General features: G+C 36.6%; 1 protein-coding gene across 11 annotated transcripts in view; it reads left to right on the top strand.

Annotated features, from left to right (window-relative positions):
* The window catches only part of RIMS1 (regulating synaptic membrane exocytosis 1), a 467913-nt gene that overhangs the window by 325088 nt on the left and 125665 nt on the right, over nucleotides 1-17160 (top strand). For 7 of the 11 annotated variants that reach the window (XM_068551600.1, XM_068551589.1, XM_068551591.1 and 4 more), the window contains 2 exons: nucleotides 3902-3991; nucleotides 11919-12002. The exons of the other annotated variants lie outside the window; for them this stretch is intronic. In XM_068551600.1, the coding sequence (XP_068407701.1) occupies nucleotides 3902-3991; nucleotides 11919-12002 (174 nt within the window). The remainder of the gene's footprint in view (nucleotides 1-3901; nucleotides 3992-11918; nucleotides 12003-17160) is intronic. 11 annotated transcript variants of the gene reach the window in all.

A 17160-nucleotide genomic window follows, 5' to 3' on the forward strand; every position in this document is an offset into this window, starting at 1 on the left:
AGCACTTTATTTTCATCTCATTACATCTTGGATCTCATATCCCAAATAAGTCCTTTTACAAATTACTCACAGAATACAGTCTGTGCATATTTATTGTCAATGTGAAGTTAATGGAAGGTAAAGAAGTAGTAACTAGGTGAGACAAATGAACCAACACACACAGATAAACTCTTTCAAATACTATGACCAATAAAGAGTAAACAGGAGAGAGAAGGAAAGAGCTGTACCTGGAAAACCTGAGACGCAAACACAAATGCAGGTTTACTGTGTCTGTGTGGACCTGGGCTTCTGCTCAGGAATTGAACATGGTCACCCGAATGAGAACTAACTTTTTACATATATTAAACTCTCCTAGTGATAACTACTGCCCTGTGTGCGGTGCCACAGGGAAAAATGAGGGATGTTAGTTCTGTTTGCAAACTGGAGAAATAATGTAAAATCCTAACTATTGTACAAATCAGCTCAATTCTTTATAATTCGAAAGCCTCCAGCCTTACTTTGGTTGTCCTGACAAATAGTTTAATAGGAATGATTTCTTTACAGATTCAGAAAATTTTCTCATGGTCCCGTTGGGGTGACCACAACTGTAAAACACAAACAAAACAAAACCTTCATATTTATTAGGCACCTGGTGTGTGCCCGGCCCCCAACGTGTGGGTATTTTTTAACACATTCACACCAATAAGCTAAACAGAATCACTAAATATATTGTTTTTCTTTCCGTTACATCCCACTTTCAAAGGTAAAATAACAGGATAGGCACAATAGAATAAGCTAGTAGTTTCATCATTTTGTAAAATCTTATCTTCAGAATACAACCTATCATATTCACTTACGACTTTTAAGAATAAAACCTGTGGATTTACTACTTTCCAGTAAACAAGGAAAATAACATTCATTGAGTACCAAGCACAGTGGTAATTATTTAATGAATTTTATCTCAATGTCCTGACAATAGTTGTATCATATGAACATTTTAATCCTCATTTCACAGATGAGGAAAGATGCTAAGAAAGTTTTATTTGACGTGTAACAGAGCAAGGATTCAAAATCAGGTCTATTTGAAGTTTTCCACTAAACTAGTTTTTCCAAAAATGTGTTCCGAGGAGTTGGTTCCGCATGAAGTTCAGCCAATTTAAGAGTTTGTGAGTCAAACATATTTTGGAAACTTTGCAAATTAAAGCCACTCCCTGGAGATTTTATACGCACAGCATATCAAAGTCACATACTACAGAGATCTGTCTCATATTGTTTAATTCATCCCCCTCCTCATTGTTATTATTATCAAATGCTTTTTCCATAAAACCTTTCCTGAGACAGTCATGTTGTACAGAAAATGCTGTGGCTTCCTTACTGTGTCCTAGACCCTTTGTACCTGTTATTTCACTTAATCCTCACACCATCCCTGTTAAAGATTGTTATTTCCTCCATGATATAGATGTAGAAAAAGGCTTGATGACTTGAATCATCCAGGTTCACAGCCAATAAATGGCAAAGCCAACGTGGACCTTCAAACTAAAAACTGTGGCCACTTTTCATTCTATTTCCATTCTCTGCTGACCCCTGTTAGAGAGTACCCCCCCAAAAAATTCACTTTTGAACCAATTGCTTAGAAAAGTTATATAGCAACTTGTTACTAAAGACAGTTGCCTAAGGTTTAGGAGTTGAAAAGAAGATTCTGTCTATGAAGCAGGCTGAATCCTTTGCTTCAGTAAAAGTGTCCTCAATCTGTGCTCGAATATGGTACTTTAATACATTTTAAACCAAAGCTTTAAAAGATTTCCTGAATCAACCATTAGTATAAACATGAATAAACCCATGGGGGTGTTTGTTATTTAATATGTCCTCAGCAAATGTTTATTCTATTCCTGATTTTATCATACTTTAATGTAAGCCAAAATGGACAATACATTTTCATTATTGACAGTTAAATTTTGTAGAAACATTATTAAATTACCAAAACATTCATTGACAGGACCTAGTTTACCCTTGGTGATATAGACAGTCCAGATGTCCTCACAGGTTTTAAAGGCATTCAGATGATGTTGGGCCTTGTTTCTGCCAAATCAGAATTCATATTCTGGTTGCAGCTAATACCCATCCCACCCAGTTTCTGGTGATAAGTGTTACCTGCTGTTGGGTTTGTATCCAGAAGGTGATAAATGGAAAGGACTTGCCCACTGCAGTCACCTCTTGATCTTCCTTCCTTTACTGTCTTCAGTACCGTGACCAGCCTTGTCCCTGCAATGCTGGTCAGCATTTTGCTTGTTATTAGAGTAGTAACTTTTAGTCATATTAATTCCCAAATTTCATAAATTATCTGATTAATACTTTCAGCTATGAGTTATTTCCATAGAAGCAGGTATAATATTAAACAGGGATTAAATAGTAAGTTTCATGTTGGTTACTTCATAGAGTGTAGTTCTCAAATCTTTTTCAAACTAAGGCTTTTAAACTATAATTTAGAGTCTTCATCTTAATTATGAAGACAGATGTCTATGATTCCATATTTAACAGTTCTTTTCCTACCTTCAAATAATTATTTTGGTTTTTCTGAGGAAAATGAAAGATCCATCTGTGTTTGTAGCTTTCTAGGTCTCCTACTTTTTTCATATCCTGATAAAATTCGCTTCAAATGTATCTTTCTGTTTCCTGTGTGTCTGCGTTCCCATGTTCCAGACATCTTGTTAGGCACTATAAAACATTACCGCCCAAGATGTGCTTGTTAGAGAACTGTTCCCACTGGAATATTTACAGGTAAGAGTCATAACAGTGAGTGTCAGTTATAAACTAATCCCTAATCCCTCACCAACTAAAGATAGCAAATTTACTTTCTAATAAAGCATTAGCTTTTCCTCTTAAAATAATTATATACAGAGAAAACTCATGATATCTAAAAATAACTTTAAGGGGGAAAGGGGGGAGGGATAAGTTGGGAGATTGGGGTTGACATACACACTCTACTACATATAAAATAGGTAGCTAATAAGAACCTCCTGTATAGCACAGGGAACTCTGCCCATTACTTTTTAATTATATGGGAATAGAATCTTAAAAAGAGTGGATATATGCATATGTATAACTGATTCATTTTGCTGTACAGCAGAAACGAACACAACAGTGTAAATCAACTATAGTCCAATAAAAACTAATTTAAAAATATAATAAAAAAATAAAAATAGCTTTAATTATAAAACCTATGCTAGAATATTTCTCTAAATGAAATCTACTTACTCAAATATCAGATCTCTAGTCGTTGTCTTCTTTGTCATTTATTTGTTGTTTTACTTGTTGATTTCAATTATGAGAATTGATTTTATATTATTTTATTTTTGGACAATTTTACTTTGTGGAGCTCAATTCTGCCTGCACATACTAAAACCAAACCCCTTCACCATGAATGCTTTCACTTGAGAGCACTGAGGTTTACTGATGAGATTCTGGTTAGGTAAGGACGTTTGGACATCATACCGTCCACCTTCCCTGTCTAGTGTTTGAACCAAAATAGCTGAGTTGTAAAATTTTCCTCCACTGCTGTCCTTCATTTTGTTTTGGTGTGGCATCTGTCTTTGGTAATGAAGTGTTAGGCATTTTGTTTCAGTGCTTTCTGTATCCAGTTTTTTCATAAGTAGGTGTGACTTAGCCTCATTTTTTTCAGTCTGAGACCCTTTTAAAAAAATTATGCAAAGCAATTCAAGCATAATCTTTGTTTAGTGTCATTTTCTAAACAAAACTGTGCACGGCCATCCTGTCAACGCTCACACCCTTATGAACCGACTCGCAGTGATTCTGCACTTTGTGTAAAGGGGACAGGACTCGATGCTTTCCTCTCTAACTGGTCTTCCTCTCTCTGTTTTCTCTGTCTTTCTCCTCCACCCTGGATGCAATGCGCTGGCACTAGTGACCTGCAGCCCTCCCTTGACAGGGCGAGGAGTGCTAGTACCAACTGCTTGAGACCAGATGCTAGTTTGCATTCACCAGAACGAGAAAGGTATAAAGACTTTCTTAATTTCCTGTCATTTTGTACAGTCATTTTTTTCCCTATCACTTTGTTTTGTGTCACTGAGTCTCACAGCTTATTCATCCACGTTCACTTGCCGACTGTCTGCATTTCCCCTCCCTTCCGTACACGCCTGTGTAGAGATGTGTGTATGTGGCGGAGCCAGAGGGAGCACATACACATATTTCCGTGAATGCTGTTGCAAATGGCGTGACGTGATTTGTAACTGCTGCTCGCTGCTGCTTTTCCCCTTTTGTTGCTGTTCAGTGGTTTTCTTTACACCTACTCAGGGAGCCTTCAGTACGCTGATATGGTTGTGAGGGCCAGTGAGTTATCTGAAGGGGAAGATCACTTTCCTAGTACTTCCGCTGATAAATAGTATTTATGGGTTCAACTACAATCTTCCATAAACGCAAAACAAGAATCTTATTTAGATAGAATACTTCCCTTGTGCATCTATATTTGTTTATTTTTAAATCAACTTGCTCTTTGATATAGATCGTTTTGCCTTAAATTGTATTTCAACAAAAAATAGTATGTTTATCATAGATTTCCTGATGCCTTACAAAAATAAAGGCACGTTATATACACACATACGTAATTTTGCTGAACACTTTAAATTGACTGATTAATAAATAATTCTGACTTTAATTCAGTGATCATGTACTACGCTGTCTCCTAATTGTGAGCAGCTAATTTTTCCATTGTGGTGGAACTTTCTATCCCAGTAAACTTGGTTATAATTGATAGTCTTGGTTATAATTGTTATCTCTTTTCAATTAGAAGTCATTCACTGGAAATTTGCATATTACCTCTTCACAAATCCTGAAGAAAAATATTTAGTTGTGTTAATGTAACCCACTTTTCCTCTTCTTCAGAGGCTGCTTAAAGCTTTCCTTTAGCAATCTTTCTAATCTGATTCTACTCATTTATTTATGAGATGTTTATTTCTGGAATTTAAGATTGGCACAGGTAGACATGTTCATTTTTTAGTGTCTTCATAAGATTCTACTAAAAAAATCTACTTTTTAATTTTGTATTCTTTTGTATTTGCAAAATTTGTAATAGAAAACAATGGAATCTAACTTTTTGTATTTCTTTACATTTGTAGAAGAAATTTTAGTTGAAATGGGCTCTTCTTTAGTTGAATGGGCTCTTCTAAAATCGCAATTGAAATTGTTTCACTATTCTCGTTTGTTGTATATTACCCCCCAAAAATATATACAAGACTAGCAAGAAAAAATATTTTTATATTTTTTTACTTATTACTATTTCCTTATATGTTTCTGGTTAGTGTTAAAACAAGGATAGAATGAAGTCAGCGGAATCTTCTGACTACAACAATACCCTAACATCTTAAATATCATCTATATTGGTTCCGTCTAATAGAAATACAGTTCGAGCCACATGCATAATTTTAAATTTTCTGCTTGCCATATTAAAATATGAAATTAACTTTAATACGTTAGTATATATCTGAAATATTATCATTTTAACATATAATCAATTAAAAACTGTTAGGGAGATATTTTGCATTCCTTTTTTCGCAGTGCTCCTTGGCCCCTTGTGGCTACTACATTGGACAGTACAGTTTTATTCTGTTGCTGAAGCCTGTCGAGCACGTGTTTTCTTGTTGCGCTGAAGCCAGAGAATTTACAGATCCATGTATTGGTGAATTTCATCTCTGATAATACCCTTAGAACAGGCCAACCTGTAGACAAATAATCTGGCCGCGATTCTTTTACAGGTCATAGTGAAGTCTGAGTGCACTCACTTATGATACGTACTTTTGATAGAAGAAGAGAAAATATGATTGAAACCTACATTCACTCTATCTATTGAATAAAAACGAAATTTCCCCTTGACAAAAAATGAAAGGGGACAGGAATTGGTATTACTAATGTTCTTTAACTTATTGGGGTCAATGTGTTGTCAAGAAGAAAATAAAGTGAGATGAGTTCTCATCAGGAAATCTACAGATGCTGTAGGTGTGTCTTGGTGTGGAGGATGCCGTCCTTCTGGGCACAGACCTCTGAGCAACTTCGAAACAGGACAGAGCAGGACCAGCAGTGGGGGCTTTGTGCTCTTTGGAAGATGCACCTGTAAGTCCCCAGACAGGATGTGAGGAGAGTAGGAACTGGGGAAGCTTTGAGGGTTTTCCAGGTTACTTAGTTCTTGTGACTGACCAGAGAGCTGACCAATGCCTGACATATACCTAGTAGATAAGATATTATAGAAAAGTTGTTAAAGACATAACTTCATATTCTTGAGATGGTGACATATCAGTATATCCACAGCCTTGTAACCTATCGAGGTCAAACAATTTGCTGATTCTAAACCATCTTGATGAACATGTATATGCTGTTATACCTACTTAAGGCCCTTTTCTGGAGTATCCTCACTAACTCTGAAAGCAAAGGAAGTTCTGTGTTAGTACAAAGGATGAAATTGTTAAAGCAGACTCAGTACCCCACACCACACTTCACGGATGATTCCAAGATAAAGAAGCACCAGGCACAGTTAGCATGTTGTTTTCCCAAAGGACCCCAAAACCATCAGGCCGACCTTTTCTCCCTTATGAGGATGGTTTGGCCCAGGTTAACAGATGAATTTTGAGACAAGCACGTGGAGACACTGTTTGTAAAGGAAGTAATTTCTGTGTTTGAGCATCTCCATCATATAATATATTCTGTTGATTACACAACTAGCAAAAATACGTAGGGGTTACCCCGTTGCCCCATCCAGTTGTGACCCATAAGTCAGGAAATTTGGAGTTCGTTTACAGTGAAAGATCTAGAAAGACTAGTTGTATCCTGCTGAAGACATTGAATAGATAAGGACTCTCTTTTATCTTTTCTCTAGCAAATACCACTGCATGCTTACAAGGAGGTCTGGTCAAGGTCACTGTACTTTCCTTCATCTGTGTCAAGGTCAGCTTGAGGTCATCGGTTCCCCCTTGTTCCCTGATCCGGAAGGAGTGAGTTACAGGCCTGCTGTTAACCTTTCCTTTCCCAGGTTTTACAACAGAATGTTGCTTACGTGTTCAGAAACACTGATTTCTAGAGCCACTGGAGAATGATTCCTTTCCTCGGATGTTTTATCTTCTTCCTTGACCTCTTCCAGAAATATAACCTCTCCTTTCTTCAGCATCCTCTACAAATTCCCTAACACCTCTGTGCTAAGACAGTCTCCTTTACAGGCTGCTTTTCCTCCCTGTCTCCCCCTCAGCTTTCCTCTTTTGCCCCGCCCATCCCATCCCTGAAATTATATGTCTGTCAATCAAAAGTTTCCACACTGGGACGTCCCTGGTCACGCAGTGGTTAAGAATCCGCCTGCCAATGCAGGGGACACGGGTTCGAGCCCTGGTCCGGGAAGATCCCACATGATGCGGAGCAACTAAGCCCGTGCACCACAACTACTGAGCCCTTGAGCCACAACTACTGAGCCCACGTGCCACAACTGCTGAGCCCGTGTGCCACAACTACTGAAGCCCACGCGCCTAGAGCCCGTGCTCCACAACAAGAGAAGCCATCGCAGTGAGAAGCCCATGCACCACAACGAAGAGTAGCCCCCGCTCGACACAACTAGAGAAAGCCCACGCGCAGCAAGGAAGACCTAATGCAGCCAAAAATAAATAAATAAACTTTAAAAAAAAGTTTCCACACTAATACATATAAAGACAACACTCCACTGTAACTGGTCATGCCAGACCCTCCCATGTAAACCAGGCCTAAACTTCTCGGTGGTTGGTAGGCCCTGTGTGCATCAAAAGTCTAAATCAAATGCACTGTCTCCCTCACATCCTCTGCCAGCAAAATGCTTTCTCTTCAGAAATGTCCCTCTACTTTGGCAGCTTTGACATATAACCATCCACATAATCTGGAAATACTTCTCCTGCTCCTTCGTCTCATTTGATGAGACAAGAAGTCCTATCGGTTCTCCTTCGAGAATCTCCAAAACAGATCCCCCCCCCCTTCATTATACTATAGCCCATCCCCACTTCCGGTGCCATTCTTGCCCCGTTAATTTCTCATAAGCTCTATTAATCGTTCTGTTAGTTTTTGTCTCAAGTCTTTTTCCCATTAAAATTGAAATACCCTTTTTCCTTTGTTGTCTGCCTAAAAATTCTCCTCATTCTTCAAAACAGGAGGTCAAATAACCATTTCGTCTATAAAACTTCTCTTAACCTCTCCCGCACATGCTTGCCTTTCCTTGCCAGGCAGAATTATTAACTCTCTTTTCTGGGCCCGTGTAATATTACACACGTTCTATTTCACTTAGTCATGCTTGCTTCTTCCCCTAGATTGCACTCCTGGAGGTCAGGGATCATATTTGGCCTTGCCATCTCTTGCCATAGCATTATTATTTTTTACTTAGTAAATGTTCCATCTGGGGCTTTGGGGGAACTTAAAAAACACCCCCTATTTTCTGCTCCCAAATCTGTGGCCAATTGTGAGCTAGACCCAAGAGCTGCAAGGTGGGAGATCTAATGATCACCATAAATACAGTGAACAAGTTCAGGAGCTGGACTTCAGGTTGTAAGCTTGCTGGTGACGCACCGACAGGCTGCCACGCTTTCTGAACCACGAGAGGCTTCTGCCTTCGGAAGGCTGTTGTGCGGGTGTATTTGCTGTGGTGTTTGCTGTTTGCAGGCAGACTGATTCGGAAGGAGGAATCCAGAGAGGGCTAAAAGTCATCAGTGCTTGATTCTTTAACACAAAGTCCCCCTCCTCCCTCCTTGGGGTGGAGAGAGGCCCGAAGTAGGACTTGAAGGAATTTCCCTCCACATGGAAACACGAGGCCTAAGAGAAAGGAAGTCCCTACCTAAAACTTAACAACTGTAACTCGAATTGAAATAAATAAACTTTGTTCCAAAGTATAAGCACCTATATTAATTTTCATTTAAAATAGGATTGGGGAAAATGTTTCAAAGGACTAAATGAATAATGGGAAGAGACAATAAAAATATGTACTGTACAATCAGATCTCTAGTCTGTTCAGGTTTGGTGTCTAATATGACAGAACTTCACAGATATTTTTTGTGTGTGCTATTTAGGGAATGAATGATTTACATTTCCATATAATCTCTCTTTTAGATAGTTAAGCTGCTTAGCCGTGCTCTGCCAGGACATATGCACCACTGAAAGATGTGTAAATATGCAAGCATACATACGAATGACACATTTAAACACACGCACTTTTGTTGTAAGGTATATCCTTGCTGGGGGAAGAGCCCCAATGTAAGAACCATTTCATTGCTTGCTGAGGACTGTCAGTTCTATGTCCTTGTATCTCCTCGGTGGGTCCCCTTACCGCTGTTGATTTCTTAGTTAAGTTTCTTATTATTTCTTACCAGTATTACCCCCAAACCTCAAATCTTATCCTCTTATTATTTACTTAAATATTTGCAAATATTTATTCATTACTTATTCTGTGCTGAGTGTAGTTGATGTAACTGCCCAAAGAAAGCAAAACAAGACACTGTAGCCCCTTATTTGGGGAGACCCCAGCCTGTTCCTTCAGTTCCACAGCCACCAGAGTGACCCTTGCCCTCCTATTCTGAGCACAGAGAAAAGGATGGGCTCCCAACAGATAGATGTTCCTGAATCAATGAGTTTAGAATACCTGAGATTAAAGCACTAATAATGCAACTAAGGTAACCTGCAGGTAAGACAGTTGGGAAGAAAAATCAAGAAGGGGCTGTTTTAGTTCAGTTTCGTGATTAATGACTCCAGTGTAGCCTGCCATGTTCGCTTCTAGCATGAAAACGGACGTGGAAGGTGTGTGTTTTGCTCAATAATAAGGGAATAAAGATTCTAATTTTGGTCCTTCTGTGTGGTAGGAGAAACAGAGAAAGAAGTTGGACACGTTTTAAAAACATATAAAACGTTAGTATATTTCAAGCTCACAAATGCATGATATTAAAGCTTATGTAATGTCTGTTCTTTGGACAAAAATTGGGTATAAGTTGATCCTACTCTCATCATATCCAAGATATGAGGGTAAAGCAAACATTTATGTTATTGGGACTACATATCAGCATATTCAGAAGGACTTTGAGTGCACAGGTATACATGTATGATGCTGAATATTTCTAAAAGTTTACCTTTTAATAGCTTGCATTCACAATGCCTTGTTTCTAAACGTACACCTCTCTCTTTCATGGCTTTCACTGCATGTTTCATAATTATAGCATTTTTCTTTACTTTTTGTGTTTAAATAAACACAAGGACTGGAATTTTGCCTCAAGAAGCAAGGTTATTCATAATCTTGTCAAGTGAATATTACTTATTCCTTCAAAAATATTTAAAGAAAAACATATTGACTCTATATTTGTATTTTTAAAGAACACCTTAAGTTTTCTCATGACTGAGTACAACTTCATGTGGAAAACACTGCTATAATTGTTTTCAACTATTTTAGAAATGTTTTTCTTTATTGTGTCTGCAGAACAAAAGCCAGTAAAGTGCAAAGATACATTTTCAAGCATTCCGATTGGATTGACCAACTATATAATCATTTCAAATAATTCAATAATTTGAAATGAATGCAAATTTGTTTTTAATTTCACAAACACATAACACATTCCAGAGGACATGCCACACAGTTTTCTCTTCTGCCCAAATTCTGCTTTCCAGTATCTTTATTTGCCTCACGGCTTCCTCAGAGCCCTCCTTCAATCCATCCAAGGCTGAGTGATGACAGACAGGGTTCCCAAGGGCTTTCAGAGAAGAACACCTGCTGACGAAAAGTATCCTGGTCACATGCTGATAGCCCTCTGCTGCTTTTGTCCAGATTGTCTAATAAATCCACGAAGCCAAGTTAACGGCAAAAGAAGACGGCTTTTAAAAAAATGTTGCGACTGGTCTTCTTTGGATTATTATAAAATCGTATAGTTAGACGAGTCTTAAACCCCATTCAGTGATCCCTTGTTGCATATGAAGAAGACAATATGCAGAGAAATTATCCTGCTTAAAATGTTCATATCTAATATATTAAAATTTCCAAATTTGGGCTGTCCAGTCCCTTACTGCCTCTTTTCAGTGTTTGCCCGGGTGTCTGTAATTTGTGGTTATGCAGAGACAGAATCTCAAGATAGTTAAACAAAAGAATGAACCAAGTTTCAAACTTTTATTTACCTGTTAATCATAAAAACAGTATTCTTGTAAATGCTGAAATAAGAAAACAACTGTTTACCCCATGGAGAGATACCTTTGCAAGTAAAGATTAGCAAGATTTTTTGAAGGTAATGCTATTTTACCATGGCATTTATCTGTATTTCCCACTTTTATCCATCAGTGGATTTTGCTCACAATTTTTTCATTTCAGTTACTAACCCTGCAGTTTTCCCCCAGAAAACTTGTTAGGACTTCACTGGTAGTATTTCCATGAATTATTTCTTCATGTTATTGTTTCCACACTACAGAGTTTTATTTCTTCCACTTAAACTATGCTTCTGCTTTGTATTAAATTCACACACCTCATCTTTGCCACTTTATCCAGTAATTTCAAGACCTAGTATCAAATAAGCATTGGTGGCTTCTGAAATCTATTTTATTCAGACATCTGCCTGATGCTTAAGGATGCATCTTTGTAAAGTTATATATATGTATTTATGTGTACGTATAGTTTTGCAGACACACACCACATTTAAAGGAACAAAATTACACAGGAGATTTCAAACATCTTCCCAAAAAAGTTGTTTCTCTATTCACATGTAAGGCTACAAGTTTTATTTTCTTACAATATTGTCCTTTATCTTTCCAAGGCCTGCAAAAATAAAGAGTAAATTATGGAGCAAAGAATCTACACTTTGACTTTTTGGGGTGCTTTTCCAGTTCTCTTGTTCCATATATTCTTTTATTTTAGGAGTTACTAAATGTCTTGTTTTTTCCTGTCTTGTTCATTGGGCAAACAGGGGTAGATGGTCCCCCTCTCTAGATAGGAGACGGCCTCCTAGCCCCAGGATTCAAATCCAGCATGCATCTCCGGAGAATGACAGGTACTAGTCACTTCCTCCCCACAGACAAGTGGCTTCCAGAGGCTGGCAGGCCACCAAGTGGAGGGTAACCAAGAGCCATGTGGTCACGATGCCTTCCTTTTAGGGGCCAGAGCGCAAGAGGTGGTGATTCCAAAACTAAATGCATCCACCTCTGATCAAGCACCTTAGAATGTTTCCTGAAGTGAAGGTAGCATGCACAGGGCATGGTTTAAACACAATAAAGTCGGGTCCGGTGGGAGAGTTCTCTCTTAATGAGCATTTGTCTTAGGGTTTTGATTTTCTAGAAACATATTTAACTATTGATTTTGTCTCCACTTGACTACATTAAAATTCTCAGGTGCTTTAAAATGTATTAAAATCTATCACAGAGCCTATTCTTTTGTTATACTGGTTGATGATCTGATCTTCATCGTCTTGTTTTGTTAATAATGAAGTTTAGGCTTTGGGGCATATTCCCTGATTTAAGACAGAATACCTGGTTCTTATCTATTTTATGAATATTGTGTTTTTAAGCCAAATATTGTCCAGGGCTAGGGTCAGTCAACAAGGTAGGTTTTTAAAAATAACATCAGTGCTTTGAATCTACTTCATGCTGTGATGTCACAAGTGCCGCAAGTGCCATTGCTTTGTTTTCCTTCTTGGGCGTTGTTCACTCAGTCCTCCTCTTTTGTGATGGCCGTTATACGTAGGCCACGTCGTTTCCCAACTGGCTACAAAAGGTTATGGGAGTTTTGGCTGCTTCTCTTCTGGTGAAGCAGAAATTCAGTCAACACATGGGTGACATGTTATTCAGTATATTTCAATTTGAAAGAAAAACTAAACGCCGTCGCTCAGAAAAGATTAATAAGTCATCTTACAAATGTTGGACCCCAAGGTGGTATTTTATGGAGGCTTTTTGAATATTTTATTATGCTTTAATCTTTAAGACCTTTACCTCTTAATATGACTTACGTATTTGGAATTTAAATCTAGTTCCTTCTACTGCTAACTGATTTCTAGGATAGAATTTATGGGACTAGAAAAATTAGTAAAATCTCCAATCTAAAAATTATTATAAACTTAAAGTCTTTTCAAATAAGAATATAAAATAATAGTATAAATAAAATTTTAAAATGTGCATCCACATTGCTACTCATTCATTCAGCAAAAATTTTTTGTGCATTTACTGTGTGCACTATTCTAATGGCTAGAGTCACAACAGTGTTTAAGAAATGCAGTGTCATGGCCATCAAGGAACTTAGAATTTCCTCTTATAAAAGACTATTCTGGATTTCATCTTATGTAATGATTGCTAGAGTATAAGACGATTAAGTATGATGGTCTCTGTAGTGAATATAAATGTAAGTTTATCTGGGTTTAGGATAAGCAACATGGAAATCCAAATAATAGTTTTAGCTCTTACATACGTGAGATGAAGATTAGTTGAAGATTAGTTGTCTTTTAATAACATGTGAATTATGTTATTTGATTTCATAGATTTTATATATAATTTTAAAGGTAGATTTTAGAAGCAGAAATAGTCCTTTTAGGTAAGATTATTAAAGGAAACTCTCCCTAATACATAATTCTGAACATACATTTTACTTTTTATTATGATTTATTTATAAGTAAATTCTGTGTTCAACAAAAGGAAATACATTTTAAATGGCTTGATACTATGATTTATTACTGTTGGGAACAGAATGTTATTTACAATAAGTTTTTATTATTAAAATATATGAGTAATAAGTGACCATAAAAATGAGAGAGAAATTACTGCATTAGCTGATGCTAAATTCATAGGTAACCGTGGCGACCGCTCAAGAACACAACACTTGCATTTCACCTCCTATTAGCTTTATTTACTCATTCAGAAGTTTCTGCCAATTCACAAATGAGGTGAACATGGTATCAGATTTGGAGACAGTGAATGTTCATAAGAATTTTGCCATCAGGTGACTTTTGCCCTGGGTCACTGGTTGCTAAAAAAAAAATATTCTAAAATCAGTGACAATTTATATAATCGCCTTTGGATGTCCGGTATCAAGGCATATTTGATTATTTTGAAACTAGCATAGTAATACAATAAGTAAATATTTGCTTAAGAGAGCTCTCTAGTAAGTTGGAAAGCATTGAGTTGCCGTCTTTTTTCACACAGTGAGTGGGTTCACACACAGACACAATTTTTAATGTACCATTTCTCCATAATTTAATTTCAACAGTACGAAATCTTGATGTCATCCCAAGTGGTACAACAGCTTTATTTGGAATTAACATGGAAGCATGTTTCTCTAGATGGAGGAATTTTCCTAGAAGTTGTAGGATTTTGTAAAACGACGATGAGGAAAAAAATACCTAAGTTTGTGACCCCAAGGAATGTTTGCGTCTTTAAAATTCTAGTGAAAATTTTCTTGCAAAATTTTAAAAATACTGAAAATTTTAAGAATCATCACTCCAATAACAAAGTATTTCTTTGTAAATGGCATTATTTTAATTTATAAATAGTAACTTTTTTGAACCTGTGTGCACCTAACTCTGTTATGAATTTTAGTAAAATTGAGAGTTACTTGTGGCTTCAAATTAACCAAAATTTGTGAGTGGCAAGTTAGAAAAACTGTATTTTAATGGACCCCTGAAGCATTGAGGTTCTGAGTTTAGTGCTCACAATTGAATGAATCATCCTTAGGTGTGAAAGGCAAGCATAAATTACTGTTATTATTAATATTATTATCATCATCTAATTCAACTTTTTGGTAAATATATTTTCAAGAAAACACAACATATTCTTTTTAAAGTAAAAAAAATGTTTTGATAGTGACCATTCTAATAAATGTGAGGTGATAGTTCTTGCTTGGTACATTTTGAGATGCATGTTAACACTTCATTGGCTTGAAGTTACTGACTCCATTGTTTTGATTGAGAATGCTTTTGCATCAGTGTGCATGATATTTTTTTAAGCAGGCGATTTATTGATGTGACTTAAATAAACTAGAAAATATTTGATAAAATAACGTTATTTTCCAGGAGTTTAAATTAAAGTATCCCACTGTGTTTAAAATTAATTCCTCAATTATTCTGCTCATCTAGTTCTAATTTCTTTTGCAACTTGGAAGCAGCTACTTGCCTATAGGAATCTTTATCCTTAAATATCAAGTGGTTTCGTTTTATTCAAAGTGGATGAATCTTCTTTCTCCATTGAAAATATTTATGAGATAAAGAAATTACCCACTTTTTCACTTCCAGAATTCATGATACTTGCCATGTAGATGCAGAGTTAATGTAGAACCACCTATAAATTCAGTGCATCACTAATCATTTTTGTTTGCTTTATAACATCCTTTATCATCTGTGCTTTTCAAAGATGTTCTTTATTTAAATGAATGAAATGTACCCATGTACTGAAATACTTAGTGAGTCTATTTAATGGCTATAGTCATATACATAAATATCAATAATAAACAAAAGGGTAAATATATCTTAATTGTATGCATCCATCTTCACCGTATGTGAACATTTCTTATTTAGGTAGACTCTGTTTAAATTTAATTTTTTCCTTCCCAAAATTATGAGGAAACAAGATGATGAAGATTTGCATTTCACATTAAGCCATCTGGATAGGCAACCAAAATATAGATGGAAATATTCTTATGATATCAGTGTTAATTATAATTAAAACATTATGTGGTAGAATTTATTACATTTTCCCCAAAGCAGACTATATTTTCATTTTATTAGCATGTTAATTTTCCACTTTAATAGAATTGTAGTGTCTTCAGAAAAGTTTTATTTATCAGTGTCTTCAGGGAGTTGCTCTAACTGAATTTAGTTATAGATGAGAAAAGGAAAGCGGCCCAGAAACAGATTTTAGCAATTGCCTTTCTTTTCATTAGTACATTTCATGAATCTTCACACTTAATCTAATAGAGAATAATAATTAAAAATGGAACTTCCAGAAAATTAGACTTAATTAGGAATACCCTCACGTTCTGATTATTACTCTTGCTTCCATTTAATAATGCAATAATTATTGTTTTACCTTACAGTTGAATATACCTTTATAGCTTTTAAGGACCTTAATTTGTGCCCTGTGAACTGGGGGGCATCAGGCCAAAATCATACAACTGTAAGTTGCAAAATAAAAAAACAACTCAGGATCTCTGATTCTTGCACATCTACACCAAAGAAACATTCTTTACGTGCAATAAAATAATGATAAAATTTTTTGATTCAACAGCACACATGTTAAAACCCCAAATAACTAAGACATGATGGAGACGCTGTCACTGTTCTGTTTGCTTTTGTCTAAGGACCCCTCCAACGAACCTCGTCATTCAAAGTCACTCGATGGCAGAGGGGGCGGGAACCTAGGGCCATGGGCCACGACGGTGCCTCACCAACTGACTAAGGCCCGTATTCCCTTGGACAAGTCACTTAACCTTCTTGGAACTCATTTTCCTCATCTGTAGATTCAGGTGGTTGTAGAGGGACTAGCTGAATTCTGATGGCCCCCAAGACTCTAAAACTGAGTCCATGCTGCCTGGCGGTGTCATGATGAACACGTGTTGGGGCAGTAATGATGACTGACACCTCGTTACGCATAAGGCAGCAACCAGAGGGCACTTCTTATTTATGGTATCTTAGGTTTTACCAAAGACCAGAAAACAATGCCAAGTTTTATGTCTAAATTTATTTGATTTGATGTAAGCTGAACTGTATAACCCTGATTAGGTTTTTACTTGACGTAACTTTTTAGACTCTCAAATTCCAGTAGAATACTCAAAATATTACTTTCTTAACCACCTAGCCAACATATGTTTATTGAGAAGCTACTATGTCCTGGGTGTTGATGTTACAGTAATAACCCAAACACAATTCCTGCCCATGAGGAACTTAGGAAAGAGTAGTGTAAGGCAGAAGGCAGTTCCTTTCACTGTGATCCATTTTATGATCACATGATCAATAGTTTCAGGGAAATAGTACAAGAATATAAATTGATGGTTTTAACCTCTCTTGTTTACGTATCATAAGACCCTATTCCAAGAAAGAGCTGCGTTTAAAGCATACAATATATTCATAGCTATAACTTAGGATTTGGGGTAGAAAAGACAGTAGGATTTTCTATTTTCTTCTCTATTCTTGCTTTACACTGAATTATTACAATCAAGTGAATGTCATTTTA

Source organism: Eschrichtius robustus, chromosome 9 (assembly GCF_028021215.1).
Source record: "Eschrichtius robustus isolate mEscRob2 chromosome 9, mEscRob2.pri, whole genome shotgun sequence".
In the NCBI taxonomy this organism is placed as follows: Eukaryota; Metazoa; Chordata; class Mammalia; order Artiodactyla; family Eschrichtiidae; genus Eschrichtius; species Eschrichtius robustus.